Below are 19,467 nucleotides of genomic sequence, written 5' to 3'. Positions count from 1 at the left end.
TGCACACACACACACAATTCCTCTTTTGCACTAACCAAATAATCTTAATCAAGAGAAGCGTAGATGTGGCGACAGTAATTTCAAAACTATGTAGGCACGGCTACAGTTGTGTTATCGCGAGGGACTTTGGTCTGGTTTTCCTTCTAATAAAAATGATTGATTGAAAATAAACATCTACCTGTGGCATTTCTGAGAACAGCCTGGGCTGGCTCCAGGCTTTGCAGGGTGGGAGAAGCGGCGTGTGGTTCAGGGTGTTCATGGCAGAGTTGACAGAAATGACTTTGTTCTGACCCGATGGCGTACTGGTGGGACCCAAAGGTCTTGCTCTTCCCCTCCTTGAGAGCAGGCACGCTTTGAAGATGGATTATTTTGTGTAAGTCAATCACTGAGGCACTTTTGAATCTCCCTGGGTGAAGATAAATCTCTGTTAAGCAGTTTTGCTTTCTTTATCAAGATACGATTACTTATATTGTGGCAATTGTTTCATACTAAACCTATGTGATAAACTTCCCAATACTGATTAGGCTTCAGCAGAATTTATTGGTCTAAGGACATTTATTATCGCATCAATGGCAACGCAATAGGATTGCCTTTGTATTAGCGATAAGATGTGATACACAAAAGTGGTGGTGGGAAACCAGTAAGGCTGCTCAGTGTGATTTCTCCACACTGCAAATGTGGCTGAAACGTTTATTCTGGAGGACCCCACGTGCTGCCATGGGGGTAAAGCTGAGACCCCCAGTGAGGACCAAGCGCTGTGGGGACCTGCAGCTGCCCTGGGGACACCCCAGCTCTGGAGATGCACCAAAGGGGCTGGGGGCAAATTTACACTCCTGATTTGGGAAGTGTTCTGTGCCTTCAAAGGTTTTTGTAGTTGTTTTATTGCTTCTGATAAGGAAAAGCCTCTCTACATCCACAGCAATGTTAATAATTCACATTAACTGTGGTACTAGCTTAATTACCACATACCTGCTTCCTCTTTTCCTAAGTCATTTGTATGGCCACAGTACTGGGGAAGGCAAATTCCCCTCTGCTGAGCACCCCCATCCCTGGGTATGGGTCTGAGCCGGATGTGCAGGCAGGGAGGGGCACAGGAAGGACTTTGTGCATTATTTCTGATTTACGTTGCAGTAATGGGGTGTTTGACCCCACGCCCCAAGGCAAAGCACCAGCAGCAAACCCCCTTGCATCCGCAGACCCTCCTTAGCAGCATCCCTTGCAGCGTTTATTCCAACCCCTAACCAGCATGTCCCTCCTGCAAAGGTCCCGGAGCTGCGGTGGCACAGTGCCACCCTGTGTCCGTGTCGCAGCCGGTCACCCGAGGTGGTGTCACAGATCTGCTGTTCGCATCTACCTTTGAAACGCGGGTAAAGAGGCTGTTGAGCTCTGCAGAGCTGCCAAGTTTGCTCCCGGTGCAGGTTGGACCTTCTGCCCTGTATTCCTGGGCATGAGGTTCCATCTGCTGGTTTTCTTGGGGATCTGTGAGCAGGGAGACAGCAAGAAGTCCCCAGGCCACAGCTGACAAATGGGCACAGCTGGCAAACGGGTCTTCTAGAGACCTATTTCATTGTGGTTTATTTGGATACGGTTTCCAGACCTCTTTGGGTACAGAGCAGTACCCATCTTTGGCTCCATGTTATCCTTCACGTTATTGAAAGGGGCACAACTCATCGCTCAGGGGAAAATAACGAGCACGTTTGGGGGGGTGTTGAAGGTAAAGCAGCAGCATCCCACTGCTGGCTGGTTAAACACAGGCACAAGGAGTGTGCACTGTGTCACTGATGGGACTATCCATCCCCTTCTCCATCACAGGGTCTGGCGTCCCTGGGTTCCTTGTAAAATATTGATGAATTCAGCTCGGGATTGCTGCATCCCCCAGCAAATGCCATAGCCCACGTTTAGATAGAAAGGAGCAGAATTGCTGGAGCATTGGGAGAAACAGGTGACCCACACCAGGCAGTGCGGTGTTTGAGGAGGGAGAGATCAAAAACAGCGACAGGCGCAGCGGGATTGCTGTCAAACCAGCTCTCCCGAGAGGAGCCAGTTGAGCCAGGTATTAAGTCCCTGAGGTGGCAAGATGTTTTGGGTGGAGGCTGATCACCTTTGACAGGGGTGATTTGAAGCCGTAAGAACAAGCAATCTTACTCACGACAGCCCTGCTTCCTCACCCATCTGCAGCAGGAACGCTCATCTTGGGCTCTGCAGGAGGAACCTGGGTGTCCCAAGCCAACCCCAGCTTTTGGAGCAGGAACATCTGGGGACCTGGCCTCCTTTAAAGAGAAAAAGCAAATAAATCCAGCAGGGGCAGCAGCACTGGAAGCAACAAGGGCCATTTTCTCAGCATTTTTTATGAACAGTTGGGAGCAGGAGGCAGCTGGCAGCAAGGAGGATGTCTCCTGCAGGAAAACAGTGATGGCAGCACATGGAAAGGTTCAGCACCGCTGCCTTGCACCTTTTTCTACTGCCAAAGAAGGGTTAACTTGCAGCCAAGTCACAGAATTTGTTCTTCTGGGCTATGCTTGCTAAGGAAATTCATTTTCCTTCCTGTAACAAGCAGGTGCTGGTTGGTGAATCCTTTCCCTATGACCAGCGCGGCGGGCACCGTGGAGCACCGGGCATCGCGCCGAGGCTTTGGGCCAATGTGTTTTACCAATGTACAGTTGTCGGGATTGCTGTCAGCATCTCAGCACAGCTTGTCCACTCAGAGTTGATCTGAATAAATCACAACCACCCCTATTTGCCCTGCAGTGCAAGCAGGAGTTAATGATTAAACTCTAGCTGGGGCAGTGTTCTTGTAACAAGAGAGATATGTTATCATTGCACATAGAAGCCTGTGCAAGGAACGACAGTGACCCTTTCTGCCTCTTGCTAGACTTCCAATTAAAGGACATTTGGAAAGAAAGAGCAGCTGAGATCTTTGGCAAGCAGGAGCTCTGCTAAGGGCGGTCTGGTGGCTCACTGAGCCCAAACTGGTGGTTGATGTGGCAGAGGCAGAGCACAGGCTTTAAGAGTAGGAATGAGGAACATTGCATCTAGTTTGGCTTTAAGATACCAGGTAAATTTGCATGGCTGGTAAGTAAAGCAAAACAAACCCAGCCCAGGTCTGATGTTCTCCAGCTGGAGACGTGTCGGGCCAGCAGTAACCAACCCACCTCCCTGACCTCCTGTGGGACACCAGCCCCAAGGCTCCCTGCTGACACCCACACCGGAGCTGCTGCTCGGTGACAAAATCTGTTATTAGGGTGACCAACATCTCCTGGAGACTTTGGCCCAGTGCAGCTGACATTCTTTGATACTGCCAGAATTTAGCAAACTACTTCTCCTGAATTTGATGTTTGTAATGAAAGATGTGCACAAGAATGCTTCTAATTGGGATAGTAGGTCTTGACAGGCTCATGTAGACATGGAAATGATATGTCTGAGCCAGTATGGGACTGATAGTTAAGAAGGAGACGAATACTCGGTGCAAAATGCAAAGCTGAGTGTTTTCTTTGGGTCTTCTCTAACATTGCACTGTGTAAACACAGTCTGTAGAATCCCCATTAAGGCATTGAGGGTGCATTTATCAGCTCTTCAGGTTACTTCTGAAATATTATCATCTCTCTTCAGGGCTGTTTTCTTGGCTGGGGTCTGCTGTGATTTTTGCCTTCCAGGCACAAATCAAGTATATTATTCCCAGAATTAAGTAGCATGTGGGCCACTTTCAGAAGTAACTAGAGCCCAGGAGCTCAGCTGGAGTTTGGCTCAACCTGGAGGTAGATTTTATTTCTGTTCTTGTCTTTCTCCTGTCCATCTCTCAGACACCCCCAAACACCATTAATAGGCAGGAACAGCCTTTCTCTTGCCTCTCTGTGGGAAGAGCAGCATTGCTGCAGCATCTCCTTACATCAGCTGTGTGGGATGGAGGAGCACAGCTGGGGCAACCAGGAACTCATCTGCTTGCCCACCAGCTTTTTCCTCTTATAAAAAAGAGGCTTATCACCCCATTTGGGCTCTTGTTAGTCTGCAAATTGAGGCTGTTTTGGCTGCTTCTCCATCAGGTGATGGTTGGATCCCAAGGGGACCTGGCTGAGGAGTTGCTGGAGGCTGCTGATGAGAGATGTGGGCTAGAGCAAAGGTAAATCTCTTTCTTGGAGACTGTGGATCGTGGGTTTTATCACAGCAGAAGAGTTTTGCTCCCTGTGGTCCTCCGTGCTCGGGGAGAAATTATCTGGGTGTCTTTAACTGTTAGGCTGCTGTGAGTGATGCTGCTTCCTGGCCCTCTCTGCAAACAAAAAGGGGGAATATGTGGTGGTGCCTGGGTGAGCTGGCAGGCTGGAATGGGGCCAAAGAGCAGACAGGCAGCAGGAGACGTTCCCACCCAGCGCTGTGTTCCTCAGGCTGGAGACTTTCAAGTGCAAATGACTGAATTTAAAGGCAGGGAGAGTGCAGTGTAAATGAAAGAGGAGAGGAAAATGCAAGATTAAGCTCTGAGTGAAGGGGTCAGCCCTCAGAAGGCGGCTCTTGCAAGAGATCTGGTAACCCCATCTTTTGTGGGCTGGTGCCTTTCCAGAACAAATTTGCTTGTTCTAAGCAGAAGGTGTTTCCTTCAGGGCTCCCAGCTCCTCCAGTGAGACCAGAGCTCTCTCATCCCTGTCCCATCCACTAGCCCCCTGTAGAAATATCATAGGCAAAGAAAACTTAGCGGGCACCCATGGATAAGTTTGTCAGGACTGAGCTTTCTATTCTCTTCCAAACCTGTGTGGATTTTGACCTCCCCTTCTTGCCATGCAAAACCGAAGCTCGGCACATGCCTTTTTGGAGAGGAATTCAAAGCCTGGCTCTGGCTTTTGTCAGTAAAAGCCTGTTTAGTATTCACAACACTGTCTTTAAAAGCTGATTGTACTGCAAGGTCGGCGATGAAAATGCTCAAGCGCAACTTTATCTTAATGCTGCAAGCATTTAATTAACATAAGTAAATTATTTAGTGTAATTGCCTCCATGGGTCAGCCCCTCTCGCTAAAGGAAACCTACATTAGTTTTGAAATTAAATTGCCTGTTAGAACCAAAGGCGCTCCCCTTATTAGCAGTGGCGCTCTCTAGATGTCCAAAACTGAAAGCCAGGATTGCATGGAGGATTTGTTTTTGGTGAAGAAACTAAAATGATCCTTTCAAGCTAAGCTGTTAGTGTGGCTTTTCAACCACCACAGCTGCTATGGGAGATGGTGCATGCTGGAAGGGATCGACTGGAGCATTGGCAGATCCCATGTCACCCATCCCAGCCTGGCAATGCAGTAGCAGACTTTGCATCTGCTTATTGTAGTGGAAGACAAGACAAACTGAAGGTTAAAACTCATTATTTAGCTTTACCAGAGCTTTGATTGCAACATGAGAGTAAACCTGTGTTGCACAGTCATTTTCTCATCATATACAAGTTTATTACAGAAATAAGCCACCTTTGTTCTGAAAGGGGCGCAGCATAAATGTTGACAGCATCAGCTGGGTCTGCAAGATGCGAGGAGAGTTTGAGAGGGAATGAAATGATGTTGTCTCAGATTTGCATCTCTCTCTTGTTTTGGGCAGCACTTCTGCCACCAACACACAGTCTGTCACTTCTTCACTGTCACTTCATGCTGGATGTTTGTGCTATATCCAGGGTGTCAGGGCTGGATGTGAGAGCAGGCAGAGGTGACGGTGGGACCGGGCACTCGAGCATGGGGGGTGTTGCTGAGTCCCCTCCGGTGCCCCTCGGTCTGGCACTTTTCTATTTGGCAGTTGTGGCTCTCGGGAGGCACTTGTCTCTGGCACATGAGTGCTCAGGCCCCACAGGCTTTTGATAAATTTAACAAAAACCCATCAAATCCTAAAGGAGCAGGAGAGCCCTGCAGTTCTTCCTGGAGAGGCTTTATTCAGGGGGAACCTCTTTTAAAATAAGTCAAAACCTCAGTTCCATGGCTTCCCTGTTGCGACGAATCCCCAAATGACCCTGTAGGAGAATATGCCCCATCCACATGCTGAGTGATGCTTTATATAAATAGCTCGTAGACACTTGCTATATACAAAATACTATGTACATGTGGCATTACTTTATTTGGTGTGAAGCTCCGAATACCTCTCACGGTACTGCTCCCACGATGCTGGGGCAGGAGATCACAGCAGAAGATGCTTATGGTTGTGGTACCTGGATCCAGGATGAAAAGCCCCTTTTCCAGCAGCCCCACCACTTTGTGGATCTATTCCTTCAGCAGGCCGAGCTTCTTCAGTGCCTCTCGCCGGTTCTCATCCGTCGTGTCCTTGGGGGAAATCTTCACGCTGACAGAGGAGCGGGGTGGCCTGGGGAAGTTCTGCAGCGGGTGGGATCGCCGCTTGCTGCTCTTCTCTGGCTCCACCTTCCCCACGGGCTCCTTTAGACCAGCAAAGTCCTTCCCTGCCCCAAGGGAAACTGGCCGGGAGCGGCTGCTCTTGAGGAAGCTCGGGGCAAGCCGCTCGATGAAGGACATCTTGCCCAGGGAGCTGCTGGTCTTGACATTCTGCTCCTTGGTGCTGCTCATGTAGCTACTCAGCCCCACGCCAGAGCGTTCCAGGGTGTTGGATTTGAAGTTCATCTGTCGGATGCCCGGTACCGACCTCTCTGCCACGCCACGTTGTGCCCCGGGCTCTCCAGGAACGGGGAATGGCATCTCTTTTGTTTGGGCTTGCATGGTAGGTTGAAGGTGGCTACTGGGCTCCCTCTTGTCCTGGGACAATCCAAGCTTCTCCAAGGCTTCCTGATGAGCTTTCTCCCTCTCCTTGGGGTCAAGGTGCCCCGAATTCACTTTTTCAGCAGTGGTGTTGCTGGCAGAGACAGATGAGGACGACAGTGGTGCTTTTACCTTCTGGCCAGGCTCTGTGGCGAGTGGCACTTGGCTGGTTTTACTGCTTTTTAGGATAATATTTGGTGGTAATTTTCGTGGCTTGGGGGCAGTTGGAGGCCCACGCTTGGCATCTGGGTCCTGAGGGGCCTCTTCCACCATGGATTTCTCTGGCTGGCCCCAGTTAGTCCAAGTCTTGGTCTCCTTGGCTGTTTCCCTCTTGGCATCTGAGCGATTGCTCCGTGACCACTCGAGGCTCATCAGGTCATCCTGGAAGGGATCTGGAGGTTGGATAACCAAAGATCCCAGGGACTTTGTTTGGCTTCTTGTGTTGGCTTGGTCAAGGCTGTTGTCCTTGGCCATCTCCTGTGATTTACCCCCTGGCACTGGGTTCTCCACTGTGCAGACAGTCACTTTGCTCTCAGAAGCTCCGTTTGCTCTTTGTACATTTGCCACAGTGATGTTCCTTGGAAGACTGTGATAGCCTGGGCTTGGAGCCGCTGGTGGGGTCGAGCTTGAGAATGCAGAGATGTTCTTGGCACTCCCCTGTTCAGCCACACGCTGCTGACCTACGCTCGGAGCGGGAGCCCCCTTTTCCAAATCTAGGCAAAGAGAAAGATGTGAAGTCATGCAGCACACAGGACAACTTCTAGTCTGCAAAATACATTTCTTCACACCTCCTATGCCCCTGTGGCCGTGACAGAGTAATTGCACCCAGAGAGTTTACCCTGATCCCAGCCAACACTCTGTCACTAAGCAAGCGGATACTTTGGATTTGTCAAAGCACATGTTGAGCAAGGAGCCTTGTTAGTCTGTGTGAGCCTGTTCAGAGCACCAGCAAAGATGCTCTGCCCTGCAGCGCTGCTGCCCTCGCTCGCTATCTGCCAGCAGCTCCCACGCACCAGAAAACGCAGTTGCTGCCCTCCCCATATCGCTGCATCCAGCCACCGCTCGCCAGAGTGACAAAACCAAGCTGCTTTAGCTCCCCCCATGCATGAAACTGGGGCCGTGCTCCCTCCCTGCCCAGGGAACGCAGCCTGGCCTGAAAGTCCCTTTGCAAACAATGCTGGAGCACCAGTTGCCAGCTCACCCTGGGGCAGGGGGTCTCTTTTTGGCTGTGTCCCAGGCAGCTTGGAAGGCTCCATGTAGTCGGTCTCATCAGTAGAGACCCCGCTGTCCGCTTCTGCATCCAGTGAGCCAATAGTTTCTTCTAAGAACATCAAGCACTCTTTCTCTTCCACAGATAAGTAGTCATAGCTGTTATCGCTCTGGAAAGGAAAAAAGAAGCCCAGGTAGGAGGCAGAGGTGTGTTGTTATTCACAGCCCTGGACAGTGACTATTCAAAAACTGATACCTACAGCTATAGAAAACTAGACAACTTCCTCTAAATATTTAGATGCTTAAAGGCCATTTTTATATTACCCTACTATGAACACCAGAAGATGGATTATTCTTAACTTGGAAACTTGGTCTCTACCTTTTAGTTCTTTAGTTTACTTTGAAATATGAGCAGATTGGTTATGTGGGCAGTCTATACATACAGACAACTATACTGATCAGCAATGCTGTATTTTAGAAGCTTGTATAAATACCAGAAATACTGAAAGCTTATCTGTGGGTGGTGGTCTCCTTGTTCTCCTATTCATGCCCCAGCTTTAAAACAAGTATGGTAAGATGCTGTTTAATTTTTATTGTATTTCAAGTATCATGAGCTATGATTGCTGTGGAAGTGCCAAGTTACAAGGTGACACATGCAATATATAATGAAAAAAAATTAAGTGCAGCAAAGGATGGAGTGTGGATCAGATCAACAAGCACAGAGAAGTTGTCCCAGGTGGAGCTGTTTTGCAGAGAGACACCTATCCAAATCTTTTACCATGCACTATTGTAACCAGTTTTTCCATCCCTAATAAATTTCTGAGGGTTTGGTTCTGGTTTGCAATACATCAAATAGGAAACCTGTTCAGGACCGAGTGTTGCGCTTACACGTATCAATTATGCTCCGAGTCAGACAGGATGTAATTAGTCCATCAATCTTGGAATCAGTGTTTGGAGACGAACAAGCTCTAATGGACAGAGAAAAATTATACATCTACACCCATGGTCCAAACTCACCTCTGCCTTAATTAATCTGGGAAATTAATCTCTTGTCAGCTGGGAGGAGTACGGCCTGCTGGTTTTTCCAGGTGAAATCACCCTGTTGGAACCAGACTGACCCAGTTCTCCAACCGGTCTCACTGGGGAGCTCACCAGGCTCTCCCTGCACTCTCTGTCTGCATCTTTGAGCGATGCAGGAGCCGCTGGGCTCTCAGGGTCGATTCCCCCAGGAGACCTCACAGGAGCAGAGGAGAAGTGCCAGGATGGAAAGTCTGAGGTTGCTTTGGGGCAGGAATTAAGTTGGTCCTTGCACTCCCTCCCATCAGAGCCCCCGGGTCCTTCCAAAGCACAGATGAAGTGCGGTTTTGAGCAGAGATCAGACCAAACTCCTTCCTCAGCCACCGAAAGGGATGAGTTGAGCCCCTGCCGTGCCCAGGCTGGGTCCAACGGGGTTACTTACACGCTGTGAGTGGTTGGAGGCTGTGCTGACCACGCTGTCGCAGCTGCCAGAGTTGCAGCCAGCCATCCCCAGCCCCAGCTCCTTCCTAGGCATATCACAGGCTGCGTCTGGTGCGGGGGGCAATATCCCGGCTGAAGCAGAAGAGAGGAGAAGCGTTAAGCTGTGAGAACCCCCGGAACAATGCAAGAAAGCTGGCTCAGCCAGAGGCAGGACAGGCGGGCTGGGAAGATGCTGGATGGATGGATGGATGCAAATGTCCTCGATCTTAGGCTTTTCTCTTTGGGAGAAAGGGCTTTTGAAAAGCATCCTTGGAACTGAAGGTTTCCCCAAAAGAATGGAGAACAGAGGAAGCTTTGGAGCGCCTGTCCACAGCCATCTCATGCTGGTGGTTTAATCATATCAGGATAAGGTGGTTCCTGAGTGAAGGAAGGGGTTGAAAGCCCAGCTCAGCAGTGATCCCAGCCCAGCTTTGCTTGGTGAGATGTTGTCCCTCCACACATCCACTGTCACCATCTATGAAGCTGAACTTCTCTCCAACTTGTGAACATGCTGACGCAAAGTGCCACCATTTGGTCACAGCCTTGCTATGCTTTGAGGACCCTCTTGGGGAAGCACTTCCTCTGTCACCCTGCCAGGGGGTGTCACAGCTTTGGGGAGGTTCCCCCGGACCTTGGGGTGTGTTTGGGGACACCTGGCATGGTTCACACGGAGCCAGGCTGCAGAGATGTCCCAGGTCTGTGGCCACCCCGGGGTGTCACAAGCAGCACCCCAATGTCCCCTCTACCCATGGCAATGCAGCTTTGCTGCTGTCTGGGTGCAGCCTGTGCCCCCACACCAGTGGGACCCCAATGTGGTCACTGTGGCTGAAAAACAACTGGCCGGGGGTTGAGTTTTGCTCATGGAATGCACGGCCAAGAGAGCTCCGCTGCCTGCGGGGAGAGGCTGAGCAGCCTCCAAAAGGCGTAATTACTTCTGGATGTAAAGCATTAACCTCCCAAAATTTACTGCCACTGCCAATTAGGTGTTTTCTTCACGCGCACCGCCCATTCTTTGGGGGAGAACGGGGCTGCGGAGGCTGATGGCAGCAGCAAAACAAATGCCTGCTCCAACACACACGGACCCACGCGGGAAGGTTTGCTGGGCAGAAGACAGAGGAGCTCTTTGTGCTGTGACCTGGCAGCTCCTGCTTTGCTTTTTTTTGTAGCAGGATCAGGGAATTAGATGGAGAGATAAGTGAGCAAAACCAGCTGCTTGTTCAGAGTGTTAGACCCTGAAAGAATTCCTTTGTAATTGGAACATGCCGCAAAAATCAGATTTCGACGCCCACGCCCTGACAGATCTGATCTTTTTACGCAGGAGTGGTTTAATATTTCAGTCTCACTTTTGCATTATTTACTGCTTAAATCATATTTCAGTAAGTGGTGGGTTTGGAACAGCAACACTCTTGATTCTTTTAATTTGGATAACCTTATAGCTAGAGCTTCTACTCGTCAGAAAGCAGACACACCATCTGAGTTTGGGGGTTTTTGTAGCCTGCAGAGTTTTGCTGTTCACCTGCATATCTGCAATGTGGAATATGAGTCTGTTTCCAAGCAGCTCGGCTGGGATTGCTGCAATGCTCCTCGCTGCCTGCTGCCCAAATTCGGGAGAGCGAAAGGCTCCTGGGGAAGCCAAAGTCTTGCTCAGACTTGACACCCACAGCTGGAGCAGCTGTCAGAGCCAAATCCTTGGTGCAAGGCAGCAGCCTGGCCCGGCTCTAATTAGGGGTCTCCACAGAGCTGATTTCTCCATGAGGGTGAGGATGCCCACTGTTAGCAGCCCATCGGAAGAAACCATTTGCTCTCCTTCTAACAGCATTTTCAGGACCAGAAAGTGGCCGCCCAAGGTTTTGTACCCAGCTAATGGGGAGGCAAAGTCCAGCCCGGAGCTCGTCCCATGCTGGAGAGGATCTACGCAGAAACAACAAGTTCATTTTCCTGCCTTCTAGTTCTCTGATGCGATTATGGCTCTAACGCATTTATCCGACTTGGGAAAGAGGAAAAATCAGTGTTGAAAAAAATCCCGGTGTTTATGATTCAGGAGGATTTTACAGTTCTGCTTGAACAACGTGGCAGTTCAGCCACAAACTAAGCTATGACCGAGCGTTAACATTAAAAGACGTGGTACTTGAAAAGCTCTTTTCCAGTGGTATATATCTTCCCCCACTAAAAAAATGCTTTTAGAAGAAGCTATTTTTTTAATCTAAAATAAAAGGCCAGTTTGTGCAGCTTTTGTTACAGCTGCCGTAACTGTCCTCTACAAAGCTCGCTGAGCCCTCACACATCAAAGAGGTGCTGGGTAGCAATTAATGCTAATTGCTTTATATGAGCAGGCTACTTTCTTTTTAAGGGCAGGACTACTACAAGCAACTCTACCATGGCTCTCCAGCAATGTTAAAGAACCTCGGTTAGTTTTGCTGTGTAAAGCAGAGGAGCTGTAATGCCTCCACCAGCAAAGAGCTTTATCCTGACCAGCCTGAAGCAACAAAAACAAAGCAAAACCCCCTTTGCAGGTCCCATCTCAGCAGCTTCTGCTCTGCAGCAGGATGGATCCCACCCTGGGGTGAAAGGAGACTTTGGCAGCAGATCTGCAGTTCCTCCTATTTAAACAAGTAAATCAAGCGCACGGAGCATTGGTCTGAGCTTTTGGTCTCCCCAGCTTTCCTCCCACTGCTACCCCATCCATCTTCACTGCTGCTGTCTCCTGTGCCACCTCCACCACACTTTCCCCTTGCCAAGCAAAGCCCGTCCATAGCCCCACGGGTGCCCAGAGCCCCGTGTCCCCCCCCGGGCAGAGACACCCAGCCCCTCACCCACAGCCTGTTCAGCAGGAAAATGACAGAAAGCAAAAGACAAGAAGGAATAGAGATGATTATTATTATATTCTTTTCTTTTTTACCAGTTCATCTGTCGTTCCACGCTGCCCAAGTCCTTGTCCCAGCCGTGCCTACCCCAGGACTTCTTTACTTTTCCAGGCTAACCAAACAGAGCCGGGTTACACATTAACTCACCTTCCCAGCGGAGATAAGGCTGCGTGGGTGCTGGCAGATCCGTGCTCACAGCTGAGTCCCTGGCCCCTCACCTGTAGCACTGGGAGAGACTCATCTGCACCCCTGCTCCGGGCTGGGGTCACAGCACGGCCGAGCCCCTAGAACAGCTTCATATTCTGACCTGAAGCAGCTGGGTCCCTGCGTCCCGTGCTCTCCGGCAGCCCTGCTCAAGCAGTTTTGCTCCAAGTTGCAGAGGCGCAGGGTGCTGGGGAGGCTGCGGGCAGCTGGGCTCGGTACCACCCAGCTCGCTCACTTCCCTGCTCAAGCTGATGGCCTCTGATGTCCTCGCACTGGTTTCGCTCCTTAATCCGCCAGCCTGTTCTGCTGCATTGCTGCTCGCTGACACGCCGGGGAGCCCAACGTGCAGCCCTGACCAAAGCGCTTTTGTACGTAGTAATTAAGTCCTTTCGCTGGGTGTTTGCAGCGGGTGCTGCTGAAGGCATCACCCCCACGACAGGTTTATTCTCTTCGGTGGTTTTGTGCACGAGGTCCCTCAGCTCAGGGTAAGACCTGGTTCCTTCTTGGCTCTAAAAGCAGATTGTTGCCAGGACGGGTATATACTTGCATATCACCAAAGTTATCCCAAGAGACTGAAAGTTTGCCACCTGTAAGGAGATTCTTGTAAAGATGGGGAAAAGGCTGTTTTAGAAGCAGCTGGAAGAACTGCAGTGACTTGTTATTGCCCTGACTTTGAGGTCTCCTATTCAAATTAGAGTTTTTCTCTCTGATAATGCTTAGGTCATTGTTCCCCCCCCCCCCCACCGACCCACAGCATAGACTTGTATCTGCTCTGCAGGGTGTTCCTCACTGGATTACTATAACTATCCCAGCAGAAACCCTGCAGCGAACTTCCAGAACTGATGCAGCCACTAGATTCATTCAAGTTTTTGTGTTTAAATGATATTTATTTTTAGGAGAAGAAGGAGGTTGTGTTGCAATGTGTGTTCCCTGCTACACAGAACAGGGAAGTGAAACCAGGGGTTATTTAAAGCCATGGAAGGATGGAGGGAAAGCAGAAGAGCACCAGCTGTGCCCTGTTACAAAGGGAACATGTGCTGAGGAGTAAATCAAGCAGCTGGAGGTCCCTGGAGCCCCAACCAGCCTGTGAAGAGCTGAGAGATGTGGCAGTACAAGGGCTTAAATCTCAGCAATAAAGCAGATAGAATTGCTATCTGCAGGGCTCTGCCTAACTCAGGAAAATGTCATGCTTTATTAAGAGAAGTCTTGAGCTTCTCTGAATCACATGCACAGACAGAACCTGTTCTTTTCCCACATTCCTCTTCCTCCAATGAATATAAATAGCGACAACCCAAAATAAAGCGTGATTTCATATAGATGGCATGAAGTATATGCAAGTAGTGGAGTGATGCAGAGAAAACTGCACAATGCCGTGAAAGGACTTTGGCATGTTAACAGACCTGTCGTGCCTCGCCCTGTTCATAAACAAAAGAACAGAAATGATTCAGTCCTGGCCCCGAAGGAAACGCATCTGTGTGGCGTCACCGATACCTGTCCAGGTAATGACATTTATTTGACTCTGGGGGGGACTGTTGGACACTTTCCTTTGACCAAATTGTGTGTACAGTGCGTATGCTGACAAATCACTTATGAAAAATACTAGGGAGTTAATGCCTAGTGTTACACAGCAGTTTAGAGAAATAAATCTTAATATGGCTGGGAACTAAGCAAGGAAACCTATTTATTATCCCTATTTTGTAGAAAAGAGGTAGAGAAGCGTGGTGATGTGTTTCCATAGCTTGGTTGGCATTAACTCCACATCGGCAATGAGGAGGTGGCTCTCAAGGTATAACACAGTTCCCCAACGTTTTCCCCAAGGCTTTAATTAAAAATAATAGAGAAGGACACTGCAATCTTGGACAACCTGGTTTTGTTGACTCCCCTATCGCATTCTTTTGTCTCCTCAGACTAAGAGGAGGGAAAAATATTGATTTCAGCCCGTTCTAATTGATTTTATTCTGCAAAACCAGAATAGCAGTTCTACAGCTGGCCGCATAGTTTGATTTAAAACACAGGCAGGCGTTTCATTTGTGTGATTAAGACCTGTAATTCTCCAAATAGCAAGATGAAAACTTTTTGTTCCTCTTAGCCAAGAGTTTGTAAAACTCTTTGTAAAATATGGTCATGAAAGGCCAGGCAATTAGTGCGTTAGGCTCTTCTTTAATTAAAGGAATTTAGTGAAACGGCCAGCCTAGAACCAGGAAACCAGAATTCTTTATTTAATTCAAGCTCCAGAACAGAGTTCCCGAAATCTGTTGGTAAATGCAGATTGGTAAAACAATCCCAACAACCCGGCTGTTAATTTGATTTATTTTTAATTGCAGTAGCCAGGGCCCGTTTATTCCCTGCGCTCTGTGCTGAAGCACTCAGCGAGGAAATGAGGGCTCATTTCAAATGGGAATAAGAGGATCGGGATTTACTTACAGGCTTTGTGGATTGGGATTGGGCAGGTGACACTTCCTGCCGCTTCCTGAACCCCCTCTGCTCCAAAATAGCTGTAACACCTTGATGTACAATTAATAGCAGTTCAGTGTAAGCGCTATTCGTGATGTTCAGTTCATTTTATACCAGGATGCCATTTTTTGATACTTTTACTGTATCAGATGCTGGTAAAAAAGTTATTTAAAAGAAAAAGGCAAAACAGAAAAACAAAACAAAAACCTAACAGTTACAACATTTAGGAAAAAAATGGAATCATACTTTAAATGTATCTGTATCTCACATTTTAAATAATGTAGATACTTTCTGTTTGGGACCGTTAGGAGAATCCCACAAGGTCTTCCAACTCACAGGTTACGCGTCCTTTGAATGAGTTTGTCAGCATGTAACAGCACCAGCTTTTACACAGATGAATTACAGCAGGTCAGTTGATGTTATTTAACCAAAGAGATTTTATTTTCTAGGCAACAAAAGAAAACATCCAAGCAGTGATATTGACACATCTCCCTCAAACGGAACTGGTTCTCTGTTAGTAGATTCCCAATGCAAACATGATATGGCAAAGCTAAACACTCTGGATTAAATAAAGCTAATTTTTAAAATACTGCAACTGAGGAATACCAAATAAAAATACTTCTACACGCTTTCGGAAATCCATCCGGGATACAAAGCTGAAAATCAAAGTGTTGCTCCCCAAAAGGCGATGCGTTTGCAAACGCGGCAGACAATAAATATGTATCTTCCACTTCACCCGAGGGCAGTCGCCTTGTCCACCTCTCTGAGGTAGCTATTGGGTCCGTTTTACAGATGGCAAAGGGTGAGGAGCAGCTCCTTGTCCGAGGGGTCTCACCATTCAGCGTGAGAGCTGAGAATACAAGGTAGGATTGACAGTCTCTTGGTCTCAGACAGTATTTCATCTCAAGTAGTTCAAACACAGTGTAATCTTCAAGTTCCTTTGACCTGGCAGGTATTTCTTTAGGTTTATAAGCATCGGTTTTAATGGTTTTGTTTGGTTTTTGTCTCTTTTTTCGTTGTTTTTTTTCCTCTCCTAATGATAGGCTAAAAGTAAGGCGGGGTTTAACACTGGAAGTGTCTATTTCTATAGGTAACTCCCAACAGTGCTAACGTGTTTTAATACTGAGTTAAAAAGAAACATGGTCCATAGTGCTCTTAGTGATTCTATTCTTTATACTTAATTATTCATGTCTCGATTCAGCAAAGCACTTCTGTAATTGTGTTCCTTCTTCAGTAAGACCCTCCTGTATTTCAAGGTCCAACTGGGAGCCTCTGTTGAGAACTTCAGTGAAACGCGCTTTTTCTAGAAAAGATGATTTTGCTGCACCAGGAGGCCTTTAAAACTAGATCTTGGATGCCACTTGGAAAGCAGGTTTATTTCTGCCTCAGTCCAAAGACGCACATTCTTGCTCCCCAGTTGTAAAAGTGCAAGGAAGGCAACTCGAAACAGAGCAACAGAAGAACAGCAGGCTCAGAATATTTTAAAATTCAATTCAACAAATGTGTGGCAGGCATTTCAAAGGAAAAAAAACAAAAATCCCTTTCAGTAATACGCACCTTTACAGCACCTTTTAAAAGACCTCAAAAGCACTTGCTGTTAAGCCTCACAACCCCACTGTGAGGTGTTAAGATTTATTAAACCCATTTCAACTTCCCTTATTCTGAACAGTACCAGAAGTAGGGCAGTTTACGCAGCTTATTCTGTTCTGGAAATTAAGCTGCACCCTTCATTATCAGAATTAAAGTCTTGCTACTGAACAGTCATCGCTGACAAATCCAACACATTAAGGCAGATGAAGAAATTTCAAGCCTCCCTTCCGGGTTAGCGCTCTGTCCTTCTGAAAAGGGCAAAACTTTTAACCAGCAAAGAGTGAGAACTATACCTTAAAGTGCGAATATACAGTATTCGGAATCTGGTACAGCTTAGTAACACTGTGGCCGCGAAATCGGCTATACCCAAGTCAAGTCTGCTTAAATGTATTTAACAGATGCAAGTCACTTCCCTAACTACTATATTTCCCTCTTGCCGGAATTTCAGACAGTATTATGAAGAAGAATCCCAAGTATTTCAAGAAACATGCCTATGTTCTGATGCAGTGTTAACACGGGGGTTGGATAGTTATTTTTCAAGCAACTAAAAACTACCTACAGAGTATTAATAAGTTTATTCAACACTTCACCATCTACTTGTTAATTTAAAGGCTACCTTAAAGCTTAGAGGCCATTTCTTTCTCTACAGCCACGACTTCACACAAACAATCCACTCTATTTCGGATGGTAACATACTATAGGGCAGCTTTGAGAGACACTTTCCATTAAAAATCGTGCACTGAGTGAGCAGTTTCCCCTGCAAGAACTGCTTGTATGCGCAGAGTCCAATTCTTAGTGTAAGTAACGCTGACACGTGTGTTTCCTAAACTCTTAGATTAAGTTAATTGCCCTGAAAACATAATACAGAGAGATTAATTCAGCAACTTAGAGACTAGATTTTAAGCTAGTGTTGAACGAGCCTAGTTTTAAGTCGGCTCAGATCACGTACACAAAGAGATTTTAGAAATCAGGTTTTAGCTGCCAGTGTATACCACTATACTATAAATTAGCATGTGAGACGCTACCCATTTCAAATCCATTGGGAAGGTCGCTAAGTGTAACAAACCTGTGCATCTTGGCCGTCATGAAGTTAATACGCTTTTCAAGCTTTGTGAACGGAATTTTAGGATTACATACAGCTTATCAGGAAATCCAGAATTTTATTCCGGATTGGTGAGGTAGTCGATGTAACCATCCTCATGCAGGTGTCACACTTCTCCGAAGTTGGTGTGTCCGGTCTCCTTGGCGTGTTCTCTGGCTTCCACTTGGCCGGTTAGTCCCTTCTGGCACACCATGCATCTCAGCGTAAAGTGATTCACATCCGTGAACTGCCTCTTCCGTCTGGCTTCATCCGCCAACTCCAGCGCTTGTGCGAGAACAACATCATCAGTTGTGGAGAAAATGGTCTGCGGAGGAATGTCCGAGTCGAGGATTTTGCGCTCGAGCGGATCGTAATGAATCCCGTCGTAAATTAAAAGCACTCGCTTCGTGTAACCGGCATCTTCCCCAAAACGGTCGATTCTGACTGTCTGCGTGTCCACCACACAGATTTCGCACTGGTAAAATTTGGATAAAATGGACACTTCGATGGCTCCTCCCCAAGTCTCTTCTCTTCTGATCCAGTCACAATACTCCCTGTTTGTTTTCCCTAGAACTGCCTCACAGTAAGATTCAGGATCACTCGCTACTATCTGGGCTATGAGGCTGCGCATCTCTGGAGCGCAGGCTGGGTCGTAAACACCTCCCTCCACCACATAGTAGACGCTGGTGAAGAGACAGGAGTTATCCGCCGGAACAACCCTCCTGGCCAGCACAGGCACGGCTTCCCTCACAGAGTTGGGCATCGTTCTTTTGGTGACTACGGGCGAGTCAGTCTTGGGTTTGGAAGTGTCCTCTTCGACTATGAGAGTATCGCCTGGCAAGGAGAGGAGGAAGAATTGTGAGAAATACGGAGATGGGAGTTCACAGAATCCCAGAGTGTCAGGGGTTGGAAGGGACCTGGAAAGCTCATCCAGTGCAATCCCCCCATGGAGCAGGAACACCCAGATGAGGTTACACAGGAAGGTGTCCAGGCGGGTTGGAATGTCTGCACAGAAGGAGACTCCACAACCCCCTGGGCAGCCTGGGCCAGGCTCTGCCACCCTCACCAGGAACAAGTTTCTTCTCACATTTAAGTGGAACCTCTTGTGTTCCAGTTTGTATCCATTGCCCCTTGTTAGAGGTGATGCTCCTAAAACAGAACGACGTGGCTGCGTTGTTATTATTAAGGACAGCATTGTTATTATTAAGGACAGCATTGTTATTATTAAGGATCGCATTCGCTTTCCTGATGGAAAATAGAAACTGCCAAAACAGCCGGTAGCACCACAACCCACTGGGTGTAGCCGGTGGGCTCTGCTGTACTCACCTGGTGGGTCCCTGTCCCCGTCCAGCCCCCGGGAGTCCCGCCGTTCTGCCTCCGCACCCCGGGATGTGGCCAAACTCCCCACGGGCGAGCAGGAGCCACCCGCAGCCGCCGCGGGAAGAGGAACCGGTTGGGGATGGGCGTGCTTTGCCGCAGCCTCTTCTAATTAAGGTACTTAACACCCGGCGGGGCAGCGGAGGCTACAAAACGCCGGTGCCCGCCCCCCCGCACCGCGCAGGCCCCGACTCTCACCCGAGTGGATGCCGAGGTCTCCAAGCCGCCGCTCGCCATCGCTGAGGTCCAGGCTCCGCGGCGGGAAGCCGAGCAGGAGGCGCTGGGCCGGGATGGGGACGCCGGTGAGGGCGGCCAGGGCGGCCTGCATGTCGCGGAGGCGGGAGTGGGCGGTGAGGCCGGGCAGCGGGTGCGTCCCGCTCCGGGCCTTGCAGCGCAGCCGCAGCATCCTCGGCGCGGCCGCCGCCGCCGCCCCACCGAATGCCCGCCACTTCCGCTTCCGGCCCACCACCAC

General features: G+C 48.7%; 2 protein-coding genes across 5 annotated transcripts; both read right to left on the bottom strand.

The window, feature by feature from the left end:
- Positions 1-5,325: 5,325 nt before the first annotated feature.
- On the bottom strand, positions 5,326-13,199 carry C22H1orf116 (chromosome 22 C1orf116 homolog). 4 transcript variants are annotated; one of them, XM_021298326.2, is made up of 4 exons: positions 12,325-13,198; positions 9,388-9,518; positions 7,921-8,098; positions 5,326-7,432 (listed from the first exon to the last, which is right to left on the bottom strand). In XM_021298326.2, exons 2-4 carry the CDS (start codon positions 9,478-9,480, stop codon positions 6,213-6,215), a joined length of 1,491 nt encoding a protein of 496 aa, XP_021154001.2. In that variant the 5' UTR covers positions 9,481-9,518; positions 12,325-13,198; the 3' UTR covers positions 5,326-6,212. The 4 variants fall into 4 exon arrangements, with proteins under 4 accessions (XP_021154001.2, XP_064894783.1, XP_064894784.1 ...); XM_065038711.1 differs by having other exon boundaries at positions 12,437-13,193; XM_065038712.1 differs by lacking the exon at positions 12,325-13,198 and adding an exon at positions 8,817-8,896 and having other exon boundaries at positions 9,388-9,520.
- A 2,165-nt stretch (positions 13,200-15,364) lies between these two features.
- Positions 15,365-19,466, bottom strand: YOD1 (YOD1 deubiquitinase). Its single transcript, XM_065038716.1, has 2 exons — positions 19,194-19,466; positions 15,365-18,452 (listed from the first exon to the last, which is right to left on the bottom strand). Exons 1-2 carry the CDS (start codon positions 19,399-19,401, stop codon positions 17,746-17,748), a joined length of 915 nt encoding a protein of 304 aa, XP_064894788.1. The 5' UTR covers positions 19,402-19,466; the 3' UTR covers positions 15,365-17,745.
- Between the last annotated feature and the right edge of the window lies 1 nt (position 19,467).

Source organism: Columba livia, chromosome 22 (genome assembly GCF_036013475.1).
Source record: "Columba livia isolate bColLiv1 breed racing homer chromosome 22, bColLiv1.pat.W.v2, whole genome shotgun sequence".
Lineage (NCBI taxonomy): Eukaryota > Metazoa > Chordata > Aves > Columbiformes > Columbidae > Columba > Columba livia.
This window is presented reverse-complemented; position numbering and strand designations above follow the sequence as displayed.